At 34.6% G+C, this 26,760-nt stretch overlaps 2 protein-coding genes across 2 annotated transcripts in view; one reads left to right on the plus strand and one right to left on the minus strand.

Annotated features, from left to right (window-relative positions):
* LOC115443832 (dual specificity protein phosphatase CDC14C) overlaps nucleotides 1–6,649 on the plus strand; it is a 38,051-nt gene extending 31,402 nt beyond the window's left edge. Inside the window, exon 9 of the mRNA XM_030169414.2 lies at nucleotides 1–6,649. Within this exon, the coding sequence (XP_030025274.2) occupies nucleotides 1–984 (984 nt within the window). The 3' untranslated portion in view covers nucleotides 985–6,649.
* Nucleotides 6,641–26,760, minus strand: part of LOC115443831 (fibrillin-1) — a 23,895-nt gene continuing 3,775 nt past the window's right edge. The window contains exons 2-24 of the mRNA XM_030169413.2: nucleotides 19,371–19,551; nucleotides 18,852–18,930; nucleotides 18,617–18,751; nucleotides 18,350–18,536; nucleotides 17,579–17,743; nucleotides 16,911–17,114; nucleotides 16,489–16,638; nucleotides 16,128–16,233; nucleotides 15,794–15,858; nucleotides 15,407–15,535; nucleotides 14,559–14,712; nucleotides 13,100–13,881; nucleotides 12,719–12,910; nucleotides 12,133–12,243; nucleotides 11,742–11,867; nucleotides 11,116–11,313; nucleotides 10,419–10,570; nucleotides 9,671–9,885; nucleotides 9,115–9,266; nucleotides 8,688–8,823; nucleotides 7,951–8,071; nucleotides 7,327–7,445; nucleotides 6,641–7,128 (exon numbers count right to left, since the gene is read on the minus strand). Of these exons, the coding sequence (XP_030025273.2) occupies nucleotides 6,966–7,128; nucleotides 7,327–7,445; nucleotides 7,951–8,071; nucleotides 8,688–8,823; nucleotides 9,115–9,266; nucleotides 9,671–9,885; nucleotides 10,419–10,570; nucleotides 11,116–11,313; nucleotides 11,742–11,867; nucleotides 12,133–12,243; nucleotides 12,719–12,910; nucleotides 13,100–13,881; nucleotides 14,559–14,712; nucleotides 15,407–15,535; nucleotides 15,794–15,858; nucleotides 16,128–16,233; nucleotides 16,489–16,638; nucleotides 16,911–17,114; nucleotides 17,579–17,743; nucleotides 18,350–18,536; nucleotides 18,617–18,751; nucleotides 18,852–18,930; nucleotides 19,371–19,551 (4,022 nt within the window). The 3' untranslated portion in view covers nucleotides 6,641–6,965. The remainder of the gene's footprint in view (nucleotides 7,129–7,326; nucleotides 7,446–7,950; nucleotides 8,072–8,687; nucleotides 8,824–9,114; nucleotides 9,267–9,670; nucleotides 9,886–10,418; nucleotides 10,571–11,115; nucleotides 11,314–11,741; nucleotides 11,868–12,132; nucleotides 12,244–12,718; nucleotides 12,911–13,099; nucleotides 13,882–14,558; nucleotides 14,713–15,406; nucleotides 15,536–15,793; nucleotides 15,859–16,127; nucleotides 16,234–16,488; nucleotides 16,639–16,910; nucleotides 17,115–17,578; nucleotides 17,744–18,349; nucleotides 18,537–18,616; nucleotides 18,752–18,851; nucleotides 18,931–19,370; nucleotides 19,552–26,760) is intronic.

Below are 26,760 nucleotides of genomic sequence, written 5' to 3' on the forward strand. Positions count from 1 at the left end.
TTGGATAACGCTAACGTACTAAACGCAAACGAGCCGGACTCTGAAAACAACGTGACAACAGTAATCGGCAAGTACAAGACCACGCCGACGCCAATGCTGCCCACAAAAACTGTGTTTACCCCTAAAATGAACTACATGTTGCCCACAAACAATATAAGGAACGCTAACAACACTAACCTCAAGCAACCCGCGAGAATCAACTCTACACTCAAATCGCATTACGTGTCGAAAACATCCACGTTCCCGCCGACAAGGAGCGCGAACTCTCAAGTCAAACTGACGGGCGGCGTCAAGCCATTCACGGGTAAGAACAGTTTTCACGGACAACGAGCGAACCTCGCCAGACCGGCTTTGGGATATACGCACGGTGCTAGTCCATTAAAGACTTTTACAAGGAAAACTGTCAGTGTTGGTAAGATTACATCGAATGATACGGCTACGGTTAACACGCTAAATAATGTCACAACAACCCTATCAGCTTTGACTGAGAATTGCCACTTGAATGGCAAGAATCGGCTGCCATCGGAGCCTAATCTCAAAGCAGTTACTCAGTCGAAAGCTGTGGCAAATAACATGACTGCTCGGAAGAAGTTGATTGTCAGGTCAAACTCTAATTCTCGAAAGAAACTTCCTAAAAATAACCTACAAAAAAGTGGTCTCGAATCCACGCAAGATCTCTCTTCCAGCGATACCAACGTCACTAATATATCTGCAGACTCGCTTGAAACTCCCTTCAGGTTTAGGCGAAAAAGGGATAAGTCGAATAGCCCAGAGCCGATGGACTGCTTGACTAACTCAGTAATAACTCCCGACGTAACGCCAGACAATTTCGAGGAGACTAACAATTCTCAAGGAAATAAACTGTATAAAATAAAAGCGCTGCGAAAAAAATGTCCCGCGTTCGGAGTCAGTTTGCTGAAAAAAGACGGCGTGCAAACTCGATCGAGTAGTTGCGCTAGTAGCTCGACTGTTAAGAAGAAATGATCTACGTGAAAACTTTGTAATAGGTAGTAGTTGCACCTCGTACAAATATGTGCACAGCGCATATTGATGGGTCAGTTCGGACGCTTAGTAACATTTGTAGACTGATTATTGAACTCATATCAAACGTAACTTACGCGTCAAAAGACATGTTCGAACGGATCCATGTAAGGTGTATAGTGTGTTGGTATTAAATGTCGTGAACCCCTTTAAAAGACGAGCCTACGTGTTTATAATCTCATTAGATTTAAACGTATGAGATGCAATCGTGTTTGAGCAATAGATCGATTAAATAATCGATATAATATTCAATTTATTTTTGAATTTAAAGTGGTGAAATTTGTACCACCTTATGTTGAGCTATGACATTACAATTAGAATTTATGCAAACAAATTATTTTATTTTTATTAATGTTTTCTTTTTCTAATTTTATAGGAGCGTTTCGTTGCCCTTCTCTATTGAATGATAGCTATATAGGTACTTTTTTCGTTTTTACACTCTCTTATGTTGTTTAGTATTAATTAAAAATATTATAAACAATATCGATAATATCTAAAAGGCCTAAATGCGATTGTATCGATTACATGTAGTTGGATGTCCATGTCGACTATATTAGTGTTACTAAAATGTTCCGTTGTTTACTCTTGTTGTATTAGAAGTACACAGCGTGTTGAAAAAATACAGTTAACTAAAATCTAAATAGGCTCTATTGTCCTACACCGAATAGTGATGTAGCGAATGCGTATCGATAACATCGTGAATGCGAAAATCATTATCTGTTACTTTTATTATTCTTAATATATCTTCAATCTTGCATATTATTAGTTTATTTACATGTATATCATTTTTTATGATATTTATTTTATGTTTGATTTATGACATTGTTATATATTATTTATCATAAAAATACTTAATGAAATCATTTCGCGTATACATCTACATAAATAGAACAATAGAGTGCAATTTTATTATGGCTGAATCCATAAACAATATCGATTGCGATTATTCGCTACATAATTATTATCGATATGAATACTAAACGGTTCGCTAACTTTTATAACACTAAACGATCAATCGATCAAAACTATATAGTATAGTAAGGAGAAATATTTTTGTAGTTTTAATAAATTAATAAGTGATAATCAAATGCCATTTGTTTCTTTAGCTTCTATTGAGCGAGTTAATCGGTTGATGTTGACATTTTGTTGTATTATAGTTAATTATTACATCGTTTATTATTGCCTTAGCGATTTTTCGTGCATGGGCATATAAAGAGGTGTCGAAACCGCGCTTGCCCCATTAAATAGATAAAGTATAGGAGTGACCCTATCATTTTTATTAAAATATGAAATAGAAATGCCTCATTTTCATATTGTCTTACACCTTCTCTAATATGCCCGTGTCAAAATGCTTTATGTACACTGAGATGACATAATTTTTAGTTGATAATTGTAAATGCTTTAGTGATTTTTAGTGCAATATACTGACATTTATAAGTATGATATATTTTATATTAATCATTTGTAATATGCTTCCGTAGGTAAAGTATTATAGTTACAGAGTATATTTAAAACTTAAGAGTATGATTTAAAGTCAGTAGGAGTAAGTACTTATTTTGTTACGACATTAAATGCTACGTTAACTTTTTTTTTATCTTATAAAGTAGTCTGTTCGATATATAAGAAATATATTTCGTTCATTGTTTTATCATCCATACATCTAAATTTTATTACGAATTAGATTATTGTTTGTATGTATTATTTCTTGCCTTTAATATTGTTAAGACTTATTCATGATTTATTTAATGACGTAATAAAATTAGACGCTTTAAGTTTATTTATTATTTTCGTTAATTCTTAGTGTGCATTTAGCATGAGTTTAAACTGATTGAACCATTTACATAGTTATTGTATAGTCACAAACTGTAAATAAATGTGTTGCAAGCCTTTACAGCAAAATTAGAACGTGTTTTTATACTCTTTAAGAACTACTACCGATAATTCTTTTACAGATATATTCTTATCTGGGAAGACGTTGTGTATACAGCAATATTATAAATTTTTGAGTTATATTGTTATTTCTTATTAAATGTGGTGCTGTTAATTAGATCACAATCGATAATTTGATATAAAGTATTTCAAGCTACAATCGATTTTAGTCTTGCTGTAAAGTTAACCGTCTATCAGTTGTCTAAAATACGTCACAACATGTGTAGTGAGAGTTAATACCTCTCGTACATGATATAATAAAATTACAAAGTTTCTCTTGCAAATAAATTTACCACCAATTTCAATCCCAATCGCTCTTTTTCGATAAATCGGAAAAACCTAACCAATCAGTATAAATTATTTGACATTATTACGAATGACTTGTTGGTGTATTCTCAGGATCGGATTGAAGATTAAAATTGAGATCGTTTATTGAAAACAGCCGTTGGTTGTGTATGAGGAATCGAGTTCGCTCTTACAAATAAGAACCACTACTCCCGCTATTTCGTCATTCAGGGCACAGGGTTCTATTTCAAATTTACGTTCGGTACAACCCGTTCTAAAACCATTTCTGGGAAACCATTTTAGATAAACTTACACAAACAATTAAAGGATCTCCAAATTCGATCATTTTCTTGCCTATAGCAACGTACGTACTTTCATATACCATATACATTGGTCTATGACTAATAACACCGAAATTTCAATCTTGTACGAGGGGTATAAAGTAGCATTTAGTACACACTAGTACCAAGCAAAAGTGGTCTGTGTATGTAGTCGATTTTATACAGATTTGATGTGTCCAATAGAATATGCCCTTACGGGCCAAATGTTACATAGTCTTCATAAAAAACTCGTCGATTGATTGTCGGATGAACTCTTTTAAGGCCATAGATAATTCTAGAAGGAGGTAACGCGATAATCAGTTTTATATTCTATTGCGAAGAGATCACGCACGGATCCATCGACAACCCTATTTCTTAAGTCGACATATTTTAACGTATTACACTATCAGGTGCAATGAGTGACTAAGCCGCACCAGAAAAATATAGTAGTACTAAAATAATTAGCTGTTCTCACTTAACTAACATAATTCAATTACTAATAGTAAGCTATTGAGTGGATCACGTTTAGATCCAATCCAATCTAAAACCTGTAAATAGATACTTTATGAAATAGATGACTAAATGCCACATGATGCAGTTCATTCGACAATCCATCAGCCACATATACTTTAAACAATGCTTCCTAATGTTATTTATAGTTTTATACGGTGTTCTATACTGTATTTCGCGAGAGCCTATTAAAAGTTCCACTTTAACTGTACGAATTTACAGTGTCATATCACGTTTTGTAATTGCTTGCATATTATACAAAATGTACTGACAATGTTGACATCATCTATCGATATTTCCTTGTTGCGTTTAGGTTCAGCTAATATAGATGTTGTGAAAGACTGTTGTCTATGCCATTTTTTATTGTATAATTTTTAATCTGTACTTGCTAATTTTGTAAGATTTGCTCGATAGATCGATTTCGATTCATGGTTGATATCGATATCCATTTATCGACTTTAAATGGTAATTATAATGGATTTGTCGTATTGATATAGAATTCGTGTTTTTCATAGTAAATAATCAAGATTACTCGAAATTTTTCATGTAAAACCGTAATATAAAAATAAAATTATAACTGCCAATATTGTAAATTGTACAAATATTAGGTGATGATATGGATGTAGTGTTTATTAGTCGATAGTAAAGTAGTGACCGTGTTAAGGTAAAAAGGTTAATCTTACTTATTTGCAAGTACAGTGGTCATGTTAAGTGTAACGTCGATTTACGCTTTAGAGGTGCGGCAGCTGTCGAGAGTGAGAAGTGATAATAATTATTTAACAACTATAACATATTTTAAGTTGATTCGTTAGTTTACAGTTGGTATTGAAAAGCTTTTGTTATGGTTACCGCAGTTTACACAAACAAATCGGCTGTTATTCAAGCACTCATATCTTGAAAATGAAAGTACTTATAACCGTTATTGTTATCGAGCAGCTGGTCTTTATCGAGTCGATAATTAATATCGATATTTTCAGTTCTGAGTACGGAAGTATTTTTGCTATTATTTCTCGCGCCATTAAACAGTCACTATATAAATACTTCGTGATAGATACCAGGTATTTTTATGAGTGATTTTTCATACTCCACTTAGAATTGTACTTGTCGATATTTTTAAATGAATATATGTCTAAGTATACTAATGTTAATTCTGACGGTTTGGTATTACAAATCAACTGAAAATCATAATTCAATCTATACCGTCAGTGAATCATAAATAATATTTGTTACACTAATTTTAAGTTTAATATAATTATAAGAATAATATGTTATATACGTTCAATTATATTTTATCCATATTGAAGGCAAATACTACGTTTTCAAATATTATACAAAGTTGCTTTTTAAGAGCACTACGAGTTGTAGTTAACGTAAAAATATTTTATCGAAAAATATAACTGTAAAAAACATTAATGTTTCATGTTAATCGATATGAATTGTTATCGGAACATCGACATGAATTGTTATCGAAACATCGATATGTCATAAACTGCGGTAACTTGAGTTATGAGTGACATTACGTTTGTAGTTCACAGTTTACATATATTACTATGAACACCATTTTTTGGAAAAACACCTAATAAGAGTGTGTGTACATTATGGCATCTAATGAGGCGAAATAATTTTTGTAATAGAAAATATATTTAGTAAAATAAGGCATTTGGTGGAATACGTTCTATGTTTAAACTATGCTTTATTATAATTTTACAAGTAATACTTCCTTACTTTGATCAGATTATAGACGTCATGTTTATTCATGGGTGATAATAGAATCAGTCACAACGATAACAAAGTGATTTTAAATACAGATTGTTTCCCGGTCAGAATCTATAAAAAATATAAATAAATCATTATCGATTTATCACGAAAATCAACCAATCGGAATGTTTCATCGCAACTGGGAAGGCAGCTTGAAAACGCTGAAAATGTTTAAACATTTGAAGTTCAAATCAGTCGTTAACAGCCGTTTCCAATAAACTATCCCAATCTCAAACTTCAATCGGATTTCGTTAATGAACCAATCAAATAACTTATTTGAAAGCATGTCAAAAAAACCTTGTTCTTGTTGATCATTTTTTTGAGATCGATCGAAAAAAGCGAGTAAGGTCATTTATTGTAAATGGCGGTGAATCACAAAAGATTTATTTCATCGTATTGTGACCGAAAGTCCTTAGTCTTCGATGCCCACGCATACATTACAGGGTAGCTTATTAGGTATTCGGGACAATTATTTGTAATTTGCATCAATTGTTTATTATTCAAGCCAGTTTAAACATAGAATAATTCCATGAAATGTGTTAGTATTTTTATATGTTGGAGTGTCACGGGGCGGATCGTATATGGGACCAGAGCGTTGTAGTTACAGATTTTTGTATATTGTTTTGCGTCTGTTGTCTAGTGACTATATTTTTAAATTTATTAAATGGTAATTATGTTGTGATCTGAGAATATAATCGGTTAAATGTATCTGCACTTTATGTAGGTATATGTATAATAAAGAGGGCACCACACGTTGGTGTTGAATGCTTGTGCTTAATAAAAATTAAAAAGATATATTCCATGTATTTATTGTTTTATTTACAAATTATTCTTGTACTAAGAAAGTAGGTACGTCATGTACAATTACACTACGTTTGTAGTTACAGAATAGTGTTAAAACTGGACTTTATTTATCCGTAGGATCTTACGCATGTATTTTACAATGCCATCATTATTCTAGGAACATAAAAGTATATAACATAGAATCATAATTTAATATTATCGGTTGGTAGCTAAGTAGATTTGTAATAAACATTTTCGATTATAATACCATTGCCAATAAATTAAAGATTCTAATATTTTACGCCTAGCAACACCGTAAAATGTTTACATCTGAACATTCTAGAATTCATATTCGGAGACGATGACGATGAGCCTTGCGACGGCGCTGCCCGCGAACATGCTGCGCTGGTACAGCGACATGGTGAGCTCCAACTCTGCCACCTGCGGTCCCTCCAGCGGGCACAGCAGCGATATCACGCAGATGTTGTCCGATGGACGCATGCTGTGGACAGCATAAAATAACTTATATACGTTCCAGACATAAATGTTTATTTGACATAAATGTATCTGTAACCCAAAAATCTTTCTCCAAGTGAAGTCAATATCGATGACGTAGCAAGACTACATTTAAAAAATGTTCTAAAAATTGACAAAATATAATAAGTAATAAAATAACGAAATTTGAACTGGCAACACTTACTCGAAACATCTTAGGTCTGCGGGCTGTACGCCAGGTGACGCTTGCACATTGAGCATGCGCATTTCGAAGCTCACAACAGCGTCCCGCCACAACGGGCCGTGCATCGTGAACAAGTCCACCTGAAAATTACCGACAATTTATGTAGCTATAGTCGTCCATATTATAATTTATAGTATGTAATATACTTAATTATATTAACATGGTCATTTATGTTTATCATGAGGTGATAATAATCTTAATCATCCGTAGGTAGAGTATGTAAGATGTACCGACGCCATCTCCTACTCTTTGGAATATATGTATTCAAAAGCCAAATCCATAAAAATTAAGAAATATTTACCTACACATAAAATCTCTTTAAGATCAATTTTTTCTAGCAAAAAAAATACTGTAGCACTTATCGATAGTACAGATTCTACATCGATGGTTACACTGGATACCGTACTATACATTACAGGGGCCATAGCCGTGATGCCTTTTACAATCGTTAACGCTAACTTTCTGTATGAGGATGACATAGCCTAGCGATAGACTTATTGTTAGGATATGTCATCCGCATACATTTCTTTTTCTTTTCTATTAGTGTTACTTAGCAATTGTAGTAAGGCCCCAAAGGTTACTTACGCTTCCTGTGGGCAGGTATATATTAGCAACGAAGGTGATGAAGTTGTAGCTGTACGCGCTGGGCTGGTGCAGGCAATTCCAGTCACCCACAGGACATGAACGCTGCACGCGAGTACAACGACTGAAAATATCAAATTTACTTTATTAAAGAATTCAAATCATTACATTATGTTCAAATTAAAGCTGACCGCTTTGTTATAGAATAGAATGTTTTACATATAGAATTATTATATTGATATGATATAACGAGTTTTGTTTTTAGTTATTCTTGACTAGCTTTCTTTCGTACCTAATTATATTTTTAACAAAACAAATACGTTTTATTTTAAAATACATTATCTTCAGTATATTCCACACTTAATACTACTGCGTGGATATCCGGTACCGACTTAACATTTGATATTTAAGAATAATCCGTAGTAGACAGTATCGTACAGATTACTTGGGAATTTAAAGTTCTTAGTGGTCCTACTATTTCTTTGGTTCTACTACTAGCTCTTTTACCAATCGTCATTACGTTTTAATGCAAAAGATTTTCGTCTAATCAAGAAAAAGGGACTTGAGCCTATCATAGCTCTTTCCGAAAGCTCGTGTATCAAGAATAGTCCGAATAAACCTAATGAAAGAGACCTACAATTCTAACGATAGTCGAAATACAACGTTTCTTATTAGTAGACATTAGGATCACACTGTTAACAACAGATCCAAAATAATACCCGGTCAGGAAAAAAACTTACTGTTTAGATTCTAGTCTGTATCCAGGAGGGCACTCGATCTTGTGACAATGGTAGCTGCCTCTAGTATTTTGACACACGTAGCCCGGCACGAACGTGCGAGCGCATGAAGCCTCACCAGTCTCACATTCATCGATATCTGAAGATAAAGAAATACCGTAAATCAGTGATTTTCGTAACTCGCGACTCACGGGTATAGAACATTCCATAGTTCTCCATTTAATAGGAATACTTAGATAAATATAAATATGAACAATAGTAAAAAAAAAATTATGACACGGTGGAAACGATGGTATCTATTTCATTGATATATACCAAAAAAATAAAAATAAAAACACAATTCACCTAAATATTAGGTCCTGCAATTGATACAAAAGCAATACATGCGGTTTGCTGATGATTGTTCGTGGAATGAATGATGAACACATACCAATACAGCTCCTGCCGTCCTCGGAGAGCCTGTAACCGCCGGGACAGGCGCAACGGTAGCTGCCGGGCTCGTTGACGCACTCGCCCGCGCACAGCTTGCCGCGCAGGCGCACAGAACCCCACTCCTCGCACTCGTTCACGTCCACACAAGTTCTGACACAGACAAACAATATCATCATCATCCTTGTGATTCTTATCCAACTCCTATGAAGGGCGATTAAAACAAATTAGTAATCCAGTTTGTATGCAAATCATCGCCTATCAACATTCGACAAGCGGTAGAATCATATGGTTGTGGTTAGTTTCATTAATTGAGTCATATTGGGTTGGTTTAATTTTCTTGTAAAAAAACAGACATAGTTCAATTGAGTTTAGTACACGAGAATTCAGGAGGAATTGAAATAAATACCTTTATGAACCCCGATTACTTTCAATTACCAGCAATGTTTCCCAGATTCTTCCAACATCGGATATTTTTGACCACTAATCATTTACCATCAGTTACCACTTACTCGTTCCCCGCCCTCTACCACAAAACTAAAAAAAATATCACAAACCTGTTATCATTATCCAGCCTGTACCCACGTTTACAATAGCACCTGTAGCTGCCCCAAGCATTGGCACAGCCCTGGTGACACACGCCCGGAGTATCGGTACACTCGTCTATATCAACGCAGACCTTGTCGTTGGAGGGGGCGGATCGGAACCCTTCGCTGCACGCACACTTGTACGAACCCACTGTGTTCATGCACTGAGCGTTGTACGAACATGGCTGGAATTAAATGGGGAATAATAAGTGAACTTCATTTTAAAATATTATTGAAATCAATTTTCTACCTGCCTTTATACAGTAACAGCCTTAGACGGTAGGAAGCCTCGAGCGAAAGTAAAATAAGATTCCCGAATACAAAAAACTATAAGATTTGTTAGGTTTAGTTACAGCGTGACGACCTAAACCACTCCGCACTAGACTTTATAGCACTTTAAGACGAGGTCAGCGCCAGACACTTTTAAGTGTGTTGCAGAAAACATTTGGTATTTCTTCCTCATTTTTACAACCGGCCGCTTCCATCCTATTTCTAATCTCAGCTGAGGTAATAATCTTCTATAATAAGTAACCTAAAATCTACCATCACTCTTATTAGACACAAATTGATGAGTTGATGACGATTCAATGGAAAACTGTATTCTCTCTAATCTCTAACTCTTCTAATCTCACATCATTATTAATTTGACAGTTTCCATCTTTTATTTAAAATGACCAATGAAATGAGTGTTTCGAATTATATTGCAAATTGTGCTCACATTCCCGTGCATGCATTCGTCGATGTCATCACAACCGTTCTGCCCGACAAGCCGGTGTCCAGCGGGACATTGGCACGAATAGCCACCGAAGAAGTTCTCGCAGCGCTGCATGGGGCCGCAGTCGGACACGTTACGGGCGCACTCGTCAATATCTACAAAAAAGTAAAAAAAAAGGATTATTCATCACGTAGGCAAACATAGTTGCACTTATGATAAGTCAAGGTATATAAGAATATTTAATTATTGCTTAGATAAAGTCGCTTATATGTATAAACTGAAGACAATTTATATTGGTAAAATAAATTGTCTGTAAAGAAGCCAGCTCACTGCAGGCAACTGTAGATTTTTGTAGCTAGTGCAAGGCTAGTAGCTTAGCTAGGTAAGGGATCTTATCGTCCTCACCGGTGTGGATCGCTAAGCATTCCTCCCTTTATCTTTATTAAGATTATTTAGATCACTTTATTTCTTCTTTCCTGCCAGCTCGAGCTGGCTTTTTTGTTTACTTTTTAGACGTTCATTTATTTTATATCCAATATAAATTGTCTTAGTTTGTATAAGCGACTTTATCTAAGTAATAATTCTTATATACCTTGACTTATCATAAGTACAACTATGTTCGCCTACCTGATGAATAAAGCATTTTATTTAATTTATTATATTTATTACATCTTCCAATAGTTTGTAGCCTCAGACTTACCCAAACACCGCTTGTCTGGCGTAAGCTTGTAGCCCCACGGACATGATGTGACAATGGCTCCACTATCAGGAAGGCTCGAGTACGTGGGTCTGAGGGACCAGGGTCCTCGCTGACCGTACTGCGCTCCCACGGTGATTACGTTGGTGTTGCTCACTTCTGCGGGCTGGCGGGGCGGAGGTGACGGCGGTGAAGGTAGGGCTATAAAGATATTTCGTTTCGTGAGAGTTGTATGTATATGCCTTGGAGCTTTATTGAAAATATTTAAATAGATACTACTGGCTACTTATTGTAATTTAAATTACACGTATTGGTTGTATGCATTTTGGTATTGGTATTGTGTCAGCACTGATAGAGTAAGACTTCATTTTATGTGTTTGACCACTTTCATATATGTAAACTATAAACCAAGAGTCATGAATTAAATTTTCAGATGTGGTCATATTTGTATAAGTATTATCAGTTTTGCCAACACTTTTTTTCTATTCCTCCAGTGACAGTTGAAATCAAGTACATTGGCCGTAAATATAAAGGTATAGCGTATAAATGTGTGAAAAATAATGTTGCGCCACCCCACATTAAAGTGGGATATGGGTGCAAGCAGAACAACTAAGTTTTAATATGCTCACTGTAAGTAGGTTCCTCATTTTCAGCACGACACCGCCTGCCGCACACACAGCGGAATCCGCCGTTTACGTTCACGCAGTCCTCAGTAGGAGAGCAAGTAGCTTTATTGGTAGCGCATTCATCAATATCTGAAAATATATGCGGTTAGATTTTATTATCAGCTTAGTATTAAATTGGACCACTACTGAGCAAGTCTTTTGACCGATGGAAACCCTATATTTATAATTTTTTTATCCAAACTATAGTATGTTCTTTGTCCAGGATCTAATAGAAAACTGAACAATGATATTTCCAAATCAATCGAAGAGACCAATATTTTATATCCAAAAAAATAAGGTAATGCAACTAACTTCATATAAAATTTTTAATTAAAATAACAGTACGTTTTCTTACCCACGCACTTGCCGACACTACTGTCGAACGTGTATCCAAGTTCGCACTTCACTGGAGGATACACTCTACTGTCTCGTGGGCGCGGTGGTGACGTCCATTCTGGAATAGTCACTGAAAACCGGGATAAAAATGTTATACAACGGACCGACGTGACTTGTATCCTTGTAATTAACACCTTAAGTATTTCGTGAGAGTTTTTATAAGCAATATTTTGTTTCCATATGCACAAATATCAAATTGGATTTACAATAGGTCTACTGACGCGGCTATATCGGTTAGAAGAACAGTAGATAGTAGTCGAAATCGCTGACAATGGGATGTCCACAAGGTTCGGTTGTAGGTCCATATTTGTGGAATTTGAGCTTTGATGATTTTCTTTCAATTTCCTGACCTGTAGGATGCACTTTAACTGGATATGTGAACGATGACCTCTTCCTTATAGAGTCTAATTTTAGATCAGGGCTTGAAAAATTGGCTAATACATGTTTACAATTAATTTCCGAATAGGGTGAAAGAAATCGCCTTACAGGCACCTGAGAAAACATTCCAACTGCGTTTAAAAGGAATATTTATGTAATATTCTTACCAGCGGTGGTTCTTTCCGTTGTTGTTGACGTGGTGGTGCTAGTGGAAGTGGTAGTGGGAGGAATTGGCACGCACCAGCCTTCATCGTTGCGTTGGAAGCCAGCTATACATTCGCAGTAATACCCGCCTTCCTGGTTCACGCAGTCTTCAAGATTGCCGCAAATGTGGCGCCGATCTTCACATTCGTTTACATCTAGGAAATGAACATTTTTTTTAATATGTATTATGCTTAAATGGTTATGAAAGACTTTCTTGCTGAATCAATGTGACTCTTGAGCAGACAATATTAATTTCATGCCTTATAAGAACTACTTCGAAATATTATTATAAATATCTAATAATTCCAAAGAGACTATGAAATCAAGTAGGTTTATGAACTCACCAACACAATTTCCGTACACGTCCCTTTCATATCCATTCAAGCAGTGTATATCGTTGACGTTAAACCCATTAGCTGGTGGATTAACCGGCTTATCCCTACCTATAACATTATTCCACGTATCTTTTGGTATTGTATCCGTGTCAATACTATAACTACCGTCATTATCTTTTTCAACAATTATTGGATCTCTAGGTGAAGGTAACGTATTTTCGACAGGATAGTCTGGTCTTGACGGAATAGGTGTTGGCCTGGTTGGTGTGGTCGTAGGTCTGGGAGGAGTTACTTCTGGCCTAGTCGGAGTTGTATCAGGCCTTGTCGGAGTTTCTGGCCGCCTTGGAATAGAACTTGGCCTGGGATATTCACGTGGTCTCGTGGTTTCTGGTCTACGATGTTCGGGTTGAATGGGTCGCGTTGGAGTTGGTTCAGGTCTTCTTGGAGTAGATTCTGGCCGGTATTCTGGTCTACTAGGAGTATACTCTGGTAATGGAGGAGTTACTTCTGAATTTGGTGTAGACTCTGGCTTAGGTGGGATTGGCTCGGGCCTTCTTGGTGTGTACGGTCTTCTCGGCGGATATCTGGGGTAGTACGGACGTGGTTTGGTCGTTGTAGATGTGGTGGTAGGTTTGGGCGTGGTAGTAGTGGAAGTTGTCGTCGTAGACGTTGTAGTAGGTTTTGGTGTAGTCGTCGTAGTAGTAGTTGAAGTAGTTGTTGGTCGGCGAGTAGTGCTCGTTGTAGTTGGCACTGGTCGCACAGGTTCTACATTTCCAGTTGTATTATCTTCCCTAAACATAAAAACAGAATATAATGAAACATAGATAATAATCTTAAAAGTCTTATTTTATTTTCCAAACTCCTTTTTATCTTTCCATTTGATTAATTTCTTTGCGGGATAAAGACGAATTAGCGTTCCCTGAGACTCGCCGAACTTTACTCGGTGTCATAAAATTGCGTGCCATTCCTGCTCCTGGCTTACATGAGTTGTAGAGGTGAGTGTGAAAGCAAGAGAATCTCTTACTTTATTTTCTCTTGTCTCCATCAGACTAACAGTTTACGCCTTAAATGCGATAACTTGTAAAAGTAATTTACTTCCTACATTACGTATTAAAATTAGATAAATGTGGACATAACTAACTGGTGGTACGCCTCTCATATGTGAGAGTCTGCCAGGGTAGGTACCACCGCAATGTCTATTTTGGCCGCCAAGCAGCAGTGTGTAGTCAATGTTGTGTTCCGGTTTGAAGAACATTGTAACCAGTGTAACTACTGAACATAATGAGACTTAACATCTCATGTCTCAGGATGGCGAGCGCAGTGGAATACAAAACAATACTTTGTAATTCAAGGAGTTAAATGGTGTTTCTACTGTTTATACGCGGCCGTATCGCTTACCATCTGGTGAACGGCAAGCTCGTCTCGATATTCAAGCAGCAATAATAATAATAAAAAAAATACAACTTACTCGGAATCGTAGTATTCATACTCGTATGGCGGTAAAGTAGATGTGGTGGAAGTGGTAGGTGGCGGTCGTTTAACGCAAGTGAACGACCCGAGCACGTTCAAACAGTACAAGTGGGCTGCACAATTGTCCAGTTTTAGGGCACACTCGTCGATATCTGCAGTGAAACAAATGAAAATATGTGAATAAATTCAATCATTTATCCCCAAAAGAGTTAAGAGACGTAACTACTTTGTATGCCAATGCATTGTCGATTCATATCATGGTCTGATGGAAACGTCCGAAGTGAGTCTATGGGTATATTAGCACTACATACGAGAGAACAATACTGCGTGAAGTTCTACGCATTTTAAGAGTCAGAATATGTATGTTAAAATAATCAAAAAACTTTCGCTTCGAACCTGGGGATCAAAACCAGTATTTCATGCACAACCACAGCCCAATTTAATTTTAATAAATAATATAATTGGTTTTAATTGAAATTGCGTTAAATCGAAATTGCAATAAGAATTGACATGATATAATTGTGGAATATTGAATGTCGAAGACTATAGCGAATTAATTCAGTGGCTTTTGAAACCGGTTGGCTTGATCTCTTGGAACATTAGGTACAATTTCAAAATAGGCATCTGTTTACTTTATAAAATACTGTCAGTTGAGAATAACTTATTCTATTTAACTACAATAGCGTTTCCTCTATTAAAATAAAACTATTAATTTCTCTTAGATTACAAATACTTACTTAAAAATACCAAAATAATACAATTGTGGTATAGTAATTGGAATGTAACCGTAAATATCACTTGATTGGAAAATCTTGAAAGGTTTTAGCATTGTCCTTTAATACTCACCCACACAGGATCCTGTGTACGAATCCAGTTCAAAACCATTTTTACATCGGCATTCGTGGGCTCCGAATGTATTTATGCAATTCTGGAACTCATCGCAAAGGTGGGTATTTTCACGACATTCGTCTATGTCTGCAACAAGATTTATTTTGAGTACCGGCAAATGGGGCGAATAGAGAAAGCAATGTTTACATATAAAATGAATTAGTTAAGTACGTTAAATTAATAAGTAATCATGATGTCATTACACAAAACAGAAGCGGTATATTACACTTTTCTATTTCAGCTTAAAATATTATGAACATTAAAGGCAATGAAAGTACTAGGTTTTAAATAGTATCTAATATTTTTTTCTTTGATAAATGCCTGCTCCAAATTATTGAATTATACCTTCGCAAATTGTTCCCCCGGGTCTGACTCTGGTTCCTTCTTGGCATGTCTTTTTAACAAAGAGCCTGGAATAATAAACAATCAAAAATGTTTAAACTGAGCTGAGCTGATAATACGCTTTTAGAATCGTAAGATTCAGTAAAATTACCGTGCAAAGGATAAATTATGGTTTTTACAAGGCTATCGTTCAGTTAGATATTCATACGCGTTAGAATTATTATTGCTTCGCTAAACTATTACATATACAATATTTTTTTTTGATCGTATGTTAAGTAATGCTTTTAAGATTAAAAGAACTGATTTCGTATTACAAAATATTTGTTGAATGTCTCACTTTGGCAGCGTGCTAATCTTCGACTTGCAGTTATACGCGCCAGGCAGGTTGATGCAAATTTCCGTACGCTTACACACCTCGCTACTCTCTTCGCACTCATCAATATCTATAAAAAAGTTTATTTAATAAAAATAGAGATGAATAGAAAATTACAAAAGTAACAAGCTAAACGCTTGTAGAAATGGTTTTGCAAGTCTTGGAAGAAAAAAAAAACGATAAAGCCATTTTAAATGTAACGTTCATTATTCATTCCACTGTTGTTAGGCTGTCACCAAAATGTGTCATCTCATTTTCATCAGTTTGATGAAAATGTACATGATATTCTATTAAATATTAATCATGCATTATAAGAATAATTTACCTTCACAAATACCAGTGGCAGCATTAACCTTAAACCCAGGAGCGCATCTCTTGGAGACATGGTCCTGACAGAAGAAGTAGCCGTGCGTATTGATACAGTGCTGCGAGAGTCGCTGGCAGTCATCTAGATGCTCCTCGCATTCATCGATGTCTAGAAAGTAGAAAAAATATGACAAGAAAAAAGGGGTACCTAGGGAAACAACGAAATAAAAAAGATTTGTCAAATTATTCAATACTATGATCGGAACAGTAGATTTTTTTTATATACACAATACAGAAAAGTAACAAATAATAAAAAGGGATATATTTTCTATCATCTATGTATTAATTTTGTAACTAGACAGTGAGCAGTGTCAACATATCAAATATTATTTAATATTAGGAAAACTTAAATCCATAATAACAACAGCTATTAGATCTTACCAAGACATTCATCATCAGGGCCGGCCCTGAAGCCGGGTGGGCAGATATCATTCTTGATGGTAGTAATTGATGATTCTGTTGGAGCACCAGGAACAGCCTCGGTGACAGGCTTGCCTGGCTTGCCAGCGCATTTGTATCCGCCTATCGTGTTTTCGCAGAGGTATTTCGGGCACGGTGGTCGTGGTAGTTGACATTCGTTTATATCTACAAAAATCAAAGACACTTCCTTTAAAGTTTTTTTTTCAAACAGATATTGGATGCTTTTTTACTAAGTAAATTTTAATTTAAATTGCATAACAACCGTTTTTAAGTAAGTTGTGAATTAAAGTGATAGGAAATTGATAAGTTTGATTCGATAAAATTGTTAAAATAATATAACTCGAAAATTAAAGCTTGTTTATAGGTATCGTGAAGGTTATAACTATTTATACACTTGTAGGTACACGTGATACATCTGTATTTATCTAGGTATGAATAACATTTCTGTAATACTCTCGAGTCTCGACGAAATAAAATTGTCAACAACATTAAAATTATTAATTGCTTCCTGCTTATTGATTATTACTTATTTCCAGCTCAAATAATAGTGAAAGTCGAGAAAATCTATCCCGCTTCAGGGAATGATAATGAAATTGTTTTTTTATTCCTACTTCGATCACATTGCTTACCATCACAAACTTGATTGATAATATTCCGCTTGAATCCTGGCGGGCAGCTCAGTCCTACGTCTCGTTTCTTGATGGGCACGCACTTGAACGCTCCATCTGTGTTGTGGCAGACTGTGCCATCCGCTGTGCACACATCATCCGTTGATTCAGCGCATTCGTTGATATCTACAACATAACATAATATATCTACAAATTAAACTCACTTTATGCTAGTTTGGAAGTAATAAAATTTAAGACACCATCAACCCATTTATTTATGGGATATGTTTACAAAGTTATATTCACAGCTGAGTTACTTTAAAGTTTTGATACTTATAAATTTCGTCACCTTGTGACGCTATAGCTTACTACGAATGACTGTTTAAATTTGTTGCTTGGCCTGGTTTTGACTTTTACTTAACTAAAGTCGTGTAAATAATGGCGATAATAACATGAATTTATTTCATGCCTTCTACTTCTACCGTCTTTAACTCCTTCCCATGTGGAATAGGCGCATCACAATTTTTCACGAATGTCGCATCTTAATTTATTAATTATTTCGCATGATGATGAGGTCAAGAATAGCACCCATAGACGAATAATAAATATTATTTTAAAAAATACTTTCTGGGGACCCAATCTCGGGCAAATCGTGTTAAAAAAATACTGACATACGTAGTGCATCTTTTGCTTCACAGTCTTATGCTTTTCCTTAGAGATCTTATATTGAAATAAACAAAAATAATAAACTTTCATTATTTAATAAAATTTCATTTGAACAGTTTCCCTTACCTTTGCAGGTCTTGTTGTCTGACTGCAGACGGAATCCGGTCCTACACTCACATTTGATTACCCCACTGTCATCATTGCAAATGTGTTCGCAAGAGTCTTTCCCGCATTTTTCTTTTGGAGCTTCCTTTTTCTTAGTCGTTGTTTCTAGTTTCTTTTCAGTTGTCGTTTCTGGTTTTTCTACTACTTCCTGCATTAAAATATATAGAAATGTAGAACACTATCACTTATCGTTACGAAAACGACATATTCAAACAGATAAATCATTACCAAACAACACTGGTGGAAGGCATTCTTCTTCAAGGCATATGAAGGACTGACTTCTCCGCTTGATGGGGTGCCACAACCCTCCTTGCCCTGGGATTCTCCCGCCAGCATTCCGAATGAACACTCCTCACAACACGACTGTAATATCATAAATTGTTATAGATATGCTTAGGTACTTAGCTCACATGACATACAGAACACGATTTATTATATGATATGATCTGCCCTAGGTACTTACTTTTCCGATATCTGATTCTGGAGCGGAACACCGTTTTGCTACCGCGAATTTCATTCCAGCGGTACATTTTTCTTTTTCTCTGAAATAACAAATGGTTTGTAGTGTGTGTAGTGACTTATGCATAAATTAGTCTTTCGTTCCAATCACGTTAGCAATTATTACCGCAAGAAAACTCCTGCTGTGCATGTTACTTGGTTAAGAAGTAACAGCAATATACTGCTGTGCTAAGCTCAAAAGCGGTATCTCACAAAATCAAAACTGTTTAGAACTTATTAAAAAAAAACCTTAAAATAGTTTCTCTATCTCAGTTTTACATGCAAAACTATAGAAACAATATTTACAAAACTTCGATTATCTCGAAATAAGGTTTTCCTGACAAAGCTTTTGCGCTTAGCACGGCAGTGCTGCACTTTACTCTTTTCCAAATTTTATCCAAATCCATTCAATATTTAATACGTGACACGCTACCTTCCAACGATCTTTACAGACTATCTGGTTTTTAATTTATAGAATCCTTACTTAAAATGTTCCTTGCAGCAGCTCTGCAGGGATGGAGTACAAGCTTCCATCTGATCTTCTTCGATGTCTTCCGGCGGAGTGACTTGTGCACAAGCCTCTACTGATGACGCCGCGAGGGCGAACGACTGTGCGTGTGCGCAACATGTATCCGATATATACGCCGTTTCCTCCGAATATAATCCTGAGGGAAGAAAAGAAATATTGAACGTTAAATATGTTACTGAATAACCAGATGAACTACTCGCTCGCCTGAGAGTAAGCGACAGGACCGCACATAAACATTAGTAACACCATGTAACGAAACGAAGGAGAGGAAGACCATATAAGAAGTGAAGTGACGACGAAATATAATACTACTGAATCGCTTAATATTTAATAAGCCTTATTATTGTTAAGTATAACACCATGTAAAACTTCTAATTACAAAGCATGCTATAGCACTGTGCGCGTCACGCTCAGATATCACTTATTTAATATCTAATAATAATAATTTTATTAAAAATAACTTAGTTTTGTTTACAATTGCAATGATATTGGATATAAATTAAAATCAAATTTCAAAAAACATAATAATGTTATTTTAGATAATATTTTTCATAATGCCTAATGATTATACAATGGCTCCAATGTCTTTCAAACCGGAACAAAACCCAGCTGGTTGGCACATATTCAAACATAGGCCCTCCTGTTCCGTAGTCCACAAAACTAGTCTAATGAGGCTAATTAACACTTTTTTAATATTTTAAAGTGGGTGTCAAGGTCAACCTTCGAACCATCCCGCTTACGGATTATGTGAACTTCAACGATATTATTCAATCCAGTGTAAACGGGCGTTTCTAATCAGGGTTAAGGAGGCGTTTGTTCAAATTAGCGACATCCATTAAACATGGTTCAGCTTACAACATATTACCTTATTTCAGGTCACACCTGTATCTAGAAGGGCTAGTTGCAACTAATATACTCACTATTAGCCAATAAAATTCTCGCAAATATTAATTAATTATTACTGGTTCCTATTTTAATTAATTATTACTTATTATCCTAAAATTTGATTTTGTGTCTAAATATTTGTATCATATTGAGTACATAAGACGCAAATTCAATACAATTGCAAAAACCAAACAAAGAATCATCTCGGACTACCATCTTTTCTTTATCTTTGCAATATAATGACTTGACTCCTCGATTTCTACATAAGCGTTGAGTTCAGGTACCATAAAGCGGCCCATTAAACTAATTAAAAACTATAATCATTACTAGCTTCCGCCCGCAGCTTCGCCCGCGTGGATTTCGGACTTCAAAAATGGAGGAGGTGCTCAATTTTTCGGGATGTCTGATGATGGGATCCTGGTGAAATCGAAGGAAGCATATAGCATGATTCAGTATTCACGCGTGATGGCTTATTATTAGCGTATTTCATGTATAACTTTGGTGTTTCTATAACGATTTCTATTATTCTTTTTTATGGAATATTTAATAATGTTAACTTTTTTAATTAGGGATGACTGAGAGTGTTATAAACGTAAAAGTAGACAAATATAATAAGAAAGCTTCGAACTGCTAAACTATCGGGAGTTACACGTGTTATTGTAAGTCAACCATAAAAGATAGACATATGCTGTCGTGGGATATTTTTTATATAATTTTAAGGAGAATATTTCCGTCATACATGATTTCTGTGTAGCTTTAACCATTAAGGTTGCACACGCGACGGAAGCTTAAAAAATGGAGTAACTTCTCCCGTTTTCCCAACATTTCCCTTCACTGCTCTGCTCCTATTAATTGTAGCGTGAAGAAAAGTATACTATAACCAGCTCAGGAGTATGAAAAATAATTGTACCAAGTTTCGTTAAAATCCGTCAAGTAGTTTTTGTTTCTATAACGGTTATACAGACAGACAGACAGACGGACAAAAATTTTACTAATTGCATTTTTGGCATCAGTATCGATCCCTAATCACTCCCTGATAGTTATTTTGGAAATATATTTCATGTACAAAATTGACCTCTCTACAGATTTATTATAAGAGATATTATAATTATATATAGATTATCAGCGACAGATTATTCACTGACCACTGTTTGATAAAAGCCTCCTCCAAAGATACCTAGACAAATAAATATATAAATTCAATAATAAATCTCGATAAATATAACATGATACAATTAAATAATGAAGTTCCAACTTTATTATCTGCTTTGAGTGTAAAGCAGACTTATTAATTTTCCTCGTTAAGCTAGCTTACAAAGTAACCAGATTCACGGCTTATCCGAAAACTCAATTTGATATACATTGCGATTTTCATTTGAATATTTTTGTGGCAAACGAAATAGCACTTGTTCCAATTTTAACATTTTTGTTTCTATCTCACTCGTAACAGAAAGCTTGTGATATTAAAAATTCTTCACAATTTCAACCACCGCATTCAGAACGGAAATATTTTTCATTACTGAAGTGGATTTAGCTAGTTGTATTTGAATATTTTGTATGTAATTCGCATTTCAATTAATATGTGGAACAAAAGCATCAGTCACGTTATTAATGGTACTTACTCGCAGTAGGACTTTTTTGTTCAAATATTTATAATACAAGCCGCAAGAAAAATAAAAAAAAATCTTTGTTTTTTAATACTAATTTAATCAAGATAAAAACAACTACATAATTCATGCACATCGAATTTAATTAGGTACCTATGTTGCATAGGTCAATAATAACGTGATAAAATGAGCACAAATGTCACTCATGTTTTCCTTGTGATTTAGCATTGACCTTTTATTAACTAGAGTATATATGAATCACGGTCTTCATACAATTTCTTCATTACCTATTATACATACTATTGGTGATTTAGTGAGAAATCTTTCTCAACCTCGGACCTATATTGTGAGTAGTATTCACTTCTTCACTAATTGTTACAAGTATAATCGAAAGAGGACAAAAGTTACTGTGTATTTACATGCCCTCTTCATTATAAACCACTGAAACATGTGCGTTTTTCGATTATAAAACAAACACGACTTGACAACGTTAGAAATTTGTGATCAATATGCCGAATAGCTCATCAACTATTGTAGACGTGCACCTTACTTTTACCTATACTGTCGCGATTACGTTTAAAGATATCAGATAAGTAAATTAGAATAGCATTGTCCAAGTCTGTCTCTAGGCTGAGATTCCCCTAAAAATACAAATTATTATTAGCGACATTTCGTGGATTAAAGTTATAAATAAAGGCAGTATGATAGAAACTTCGATAACGGCAATACATTTCTAAGGAATGTGAAAGGTTACTACTCTACCGGAGTTAATTATGCTAAAATAAAACTATCGTAATGTGCTAATTCACACTTTGAGCAAGTCGTACAGCACATGGTGACGGAAGACTATACCCATACATGTTCTTTAGAATAATAAAATGTGTTGGTCAACATAATTTGTATTCAGAAGGGAGAAGATCCGCTAAATGGCGTAATTGAAGCTGACTTATTTGTAAGGAGATTTTATGCTTATTAATATACGATGCTAATAAAAGTGAACGGCTCGATCAATTACAATTTTATGGAGAGGCGTCCGATAGTTGCATCATATTTAAGTCGTAAGCCTGTGGTGCACCTTAAAGCCTTATAAAATTTGTTTCAGTTAATCTCTATTAAGACATATAATTAACCCATTCCTTCTTTCTTGTCAGATGTTTATTACCAGCCGGCTTGCCATCCAGTAGAGTGCCGCGCTACCCACGCTTCTACAATTACTTCAGCAAGCGCAGTGATCCAAAAACATAATTGACCTTAAATAAATTACAGTCTATTTACACAAAACAACTAAAGTACTTTTAAAATGTTTAATCAAGTAAACTGACATGACTTTGTTAGCTCAGAAGGTTTACAAACAACTAACCAAGTTAATCCGTTTAATATTAAAGGTTTAATTTCGTTGTGCATGTTCCAGAAACAGGCAAGCTTACATTTAGTAAATAATTACCTAAATATTATAAGTGTGTGAGCGAAGGCCACTAATTACAAGCTGTGTATGCGATTCGTACATAAACAGTTCAGCCAGTTGGCCGTCAGTTTTGTTTACTTGCTTACAACTTGATATTGGCGATTAACGATTAATTCATAGGCTTGTTAAGTGACATAGAATATGAAAATAGCGAAGAGGGTGAAGAGAGTACCACATAATAATATAACAAAGTGATATATTTGATTTAGATAGCGTGGGATTACCTAAAACTTATACAATCATAACGATCTTACAAAATATAATAAAAGATGGATTGCAGAGTCTAGTGTGAACTATGCTCGAATCTGAGTGTAATTATTATAATAAAGGATTAAATAAGGAAGAATAATTACATTAAATGGAGAATTTACAATTACGTTGCGGCTCTACCATTTATTAGTGAATCAGAGTTTATTTCAGTATTAATTATCTTTAGGAGATATCTATATTTTGTCAGCGTTTTACAGCACACGCAGAAATGTATAGGTTCCAGATATTATAATTCCGAATATCGGTCTTATCAATGAACCAGGGTCACATTACCTATACCGCTAATAACCGGTATAGAAATTTTACAAAAATCACTTTGAAGATTGGATGCGACACGAAATAAGCTGATCACTGAGTATTTTTTTTATAATGAAAATGGTAGATTTTAATTATTAACATTATGATTTACATCACTTTATTGTGACTTGATTTCGTAGGCACGTACATGTGTAAATGTCTGAGAAATAAAATCTTTTATAAATACACGACGCTAACAATGACTAATTTTGAATAGAATATGACGGCTAAGTAACCGAAATTATTTTTCCAAAATTCACATGATCCTCCTGCTCCAATATCATTTTATTAAATAGCACATCAATCCCCCTGGAGGTTGTAATCCCAAGCTAATCGTGTTAAATACGCCACTAAACATTTTGACCGATCTGAGAATCAAACCTTGAAGTTTCTAGATCCCACTATTCTTACGTACGCGCTACACTAAAGACGCGATAAATTATGTCAATGTATTGTTGTAATAAATAAGGCTGTCCGCTCTCGCTTCCTTAATGCATTCTCATGCATAGAGTCTGTTTATAATTCGCCAGTCGATAATCTCGCCGACCTCTGTCATATCGCACAGACGCACTCGCATCAATATCAACTTCGCAGATATTAGCCTACGATATCCTTTCAAATAACAATCCAGAACGAAACTATTTTACTTGCTAACAATTAGTATTTTTTCTACTGACATTAACGGCCATCTTTATTAATGTCAAAAGGTTGTTGAACTTAATTGAACTTGTTAAGGATGATAATTTTAGAATGTTACTTACGGCTTAACATTTGTAATAAAGTAAATTTGCGATATCGAACTATAATAAAGAAAATATATTCGTTTTTATAACAAAATATACAGGTGATTGATATGTTACATATCAACGAATAATAAAAAAACCACTAAAGTAAAAAAAGGTGTGTTTATAAATGAACGCATTTTGAAACTTATTATTTAACAGAAGCGTCTAGAAAGCAGCTCTTAACTTTGAAATTCTCCGAAAATGAACCGAAATTATGGGTATACCTTTGCAAAACAACGTACCTTGCTAAGTCTATGATAAATATAATATTCATAAAGCAACAGAATATCTTCTTACTTGAGCCATTTAGCTGGTGTTCTCGGCTTACTAAGGTGCTTAATTAAATTTTTAATCAATTCGACCTCATACTATCTGAGTTTCATGCAGTGATGAACTTCATCCCTAAGTAAACGTAAACATCAAGTTACATTTGGTTTTTATTAAATATTCAGGCCACTATTTTCTTGGGAAATATAAACATATTTTAGTTAATAGAAATGTATTAGGTATAGTAATAAGTACGATATAAGTAGGTACATAATAGGATCTACTGATAACCTCAATGAGGTCATAAGTATTTTCCCTAATAACTTATTATTTATAGAATGTAAGTATGTACATTCTCCAATATTAACTGCGTTCAGGAGCCAATCAACATGTCGGACACTGTAAATCCGGAACTACCTACTTATGTACTACGTATCATAAGGCATAAGAAATGATTAGGTACTCATATTATAATTTAGAGAATATGCATTCTACAAGAAATGCAAAAGTTTTAAAAAGAAATGCATTCTTTTCATCTATTGTATCAAAGCCATTCATGATTCGTTTTATTTCTAAAGAGTATTATTCAACTCGAATATAATAATTTCATTTTTGGTTATGTACTTAATACACAAAACAATCTTATTACACGATTGTTAGTCATTGGACTTTCCATTACTCATCAATATGTGAATTAAGAGTGAGATTTTGATTAATTAATATTATATGGTTACACTTGGAAACGGTTAGTTAAAAGATACTCATTAAAACATAAAAAATACTGGAATCATTCTGGTGTCTAGACTGTAGGTACACAAATATTAAAATTGTTACTTATTTAAATTAAAGGAATATTTATTAAGAAATAATTTTAAATTTTATCAACAAACAACCTACCATAATTAAATTACATGATAAAAAGTCAATCAAAGAGTCAATTTCACGATTACCAACCCACGTGCACCATCTTTTAATCCTAAATTGAATTAATAGAATGCGTTCAATAGTTAATTGTTGAGTGACATCCGACACTGGTGTTACTATGGGTTCCACTGGCCGAGTTATCCCTCGCCCTACGTGACACCACATTTTAACCTGTAGACTAACAACTAACTTAGTTATAAACTAGATTTAGTACAGGTCATTTGTGCGGCAAATGGCCAATTTGGAGGGTTTGATTAATTTGATACCTAGGCTCAATGGTTATCAGTTTTGTCAATTATTAAAATGGTCGTAGGTTTTGTCCCGTTTTTTATATCACTAGGAAAGCAAGAAGCTACAACTTTTATAATGATTTATTATGTTTACGCGAATGTAAGACATTTAAATTAAACTATTTTACGGATTTTATCGCGGTTTTAATATTTTACTTTTCTCTCCAAAAAAAACAAAAAATAAGAAGAAAAGAAAGAAAAAAAAAGAAAGGGAGAATTTAAATAATGATGTATAATTTTTATAGATATTATATAAAAATTATACATCATTATTTTAAGGATATATTTGCGCTGTGTTCATAATTACTAATTTGACTACTGAATAACAGTGCACCTATAGATTCTACACAATCTTATCAATAATTAATTTCTTATGAGTTATTAACGTGATCACAATTCTGTTTATTGGATTCTCAAACGAAAAAGTGTTATTCAAAACAGAACTTATAACGCTTATTGGTAAGAAATGTATGTCTTGGCATGATAAATTCCAGAAAACAACAAAAAAACATTGTGCGGAAAGCATCATCCAAATCGCACTTCCAGGTGTCCAGT

The sequence above is a fragment of the Manduca sexta genome, chromosome 3 (assembly GCF_014839805.1).
Source record: "Manduca sexta isolate Smith_Timp_Sample1 chromosome 3, JHU_Msex_v1.0, whole genome shotgun sequence".
Lineage (NCBI taxonomy): Eukaryota > Metazoa > Arthropoda > Insecta > Lepidoptera > Sphingidae > Manduca > Manduca sexta.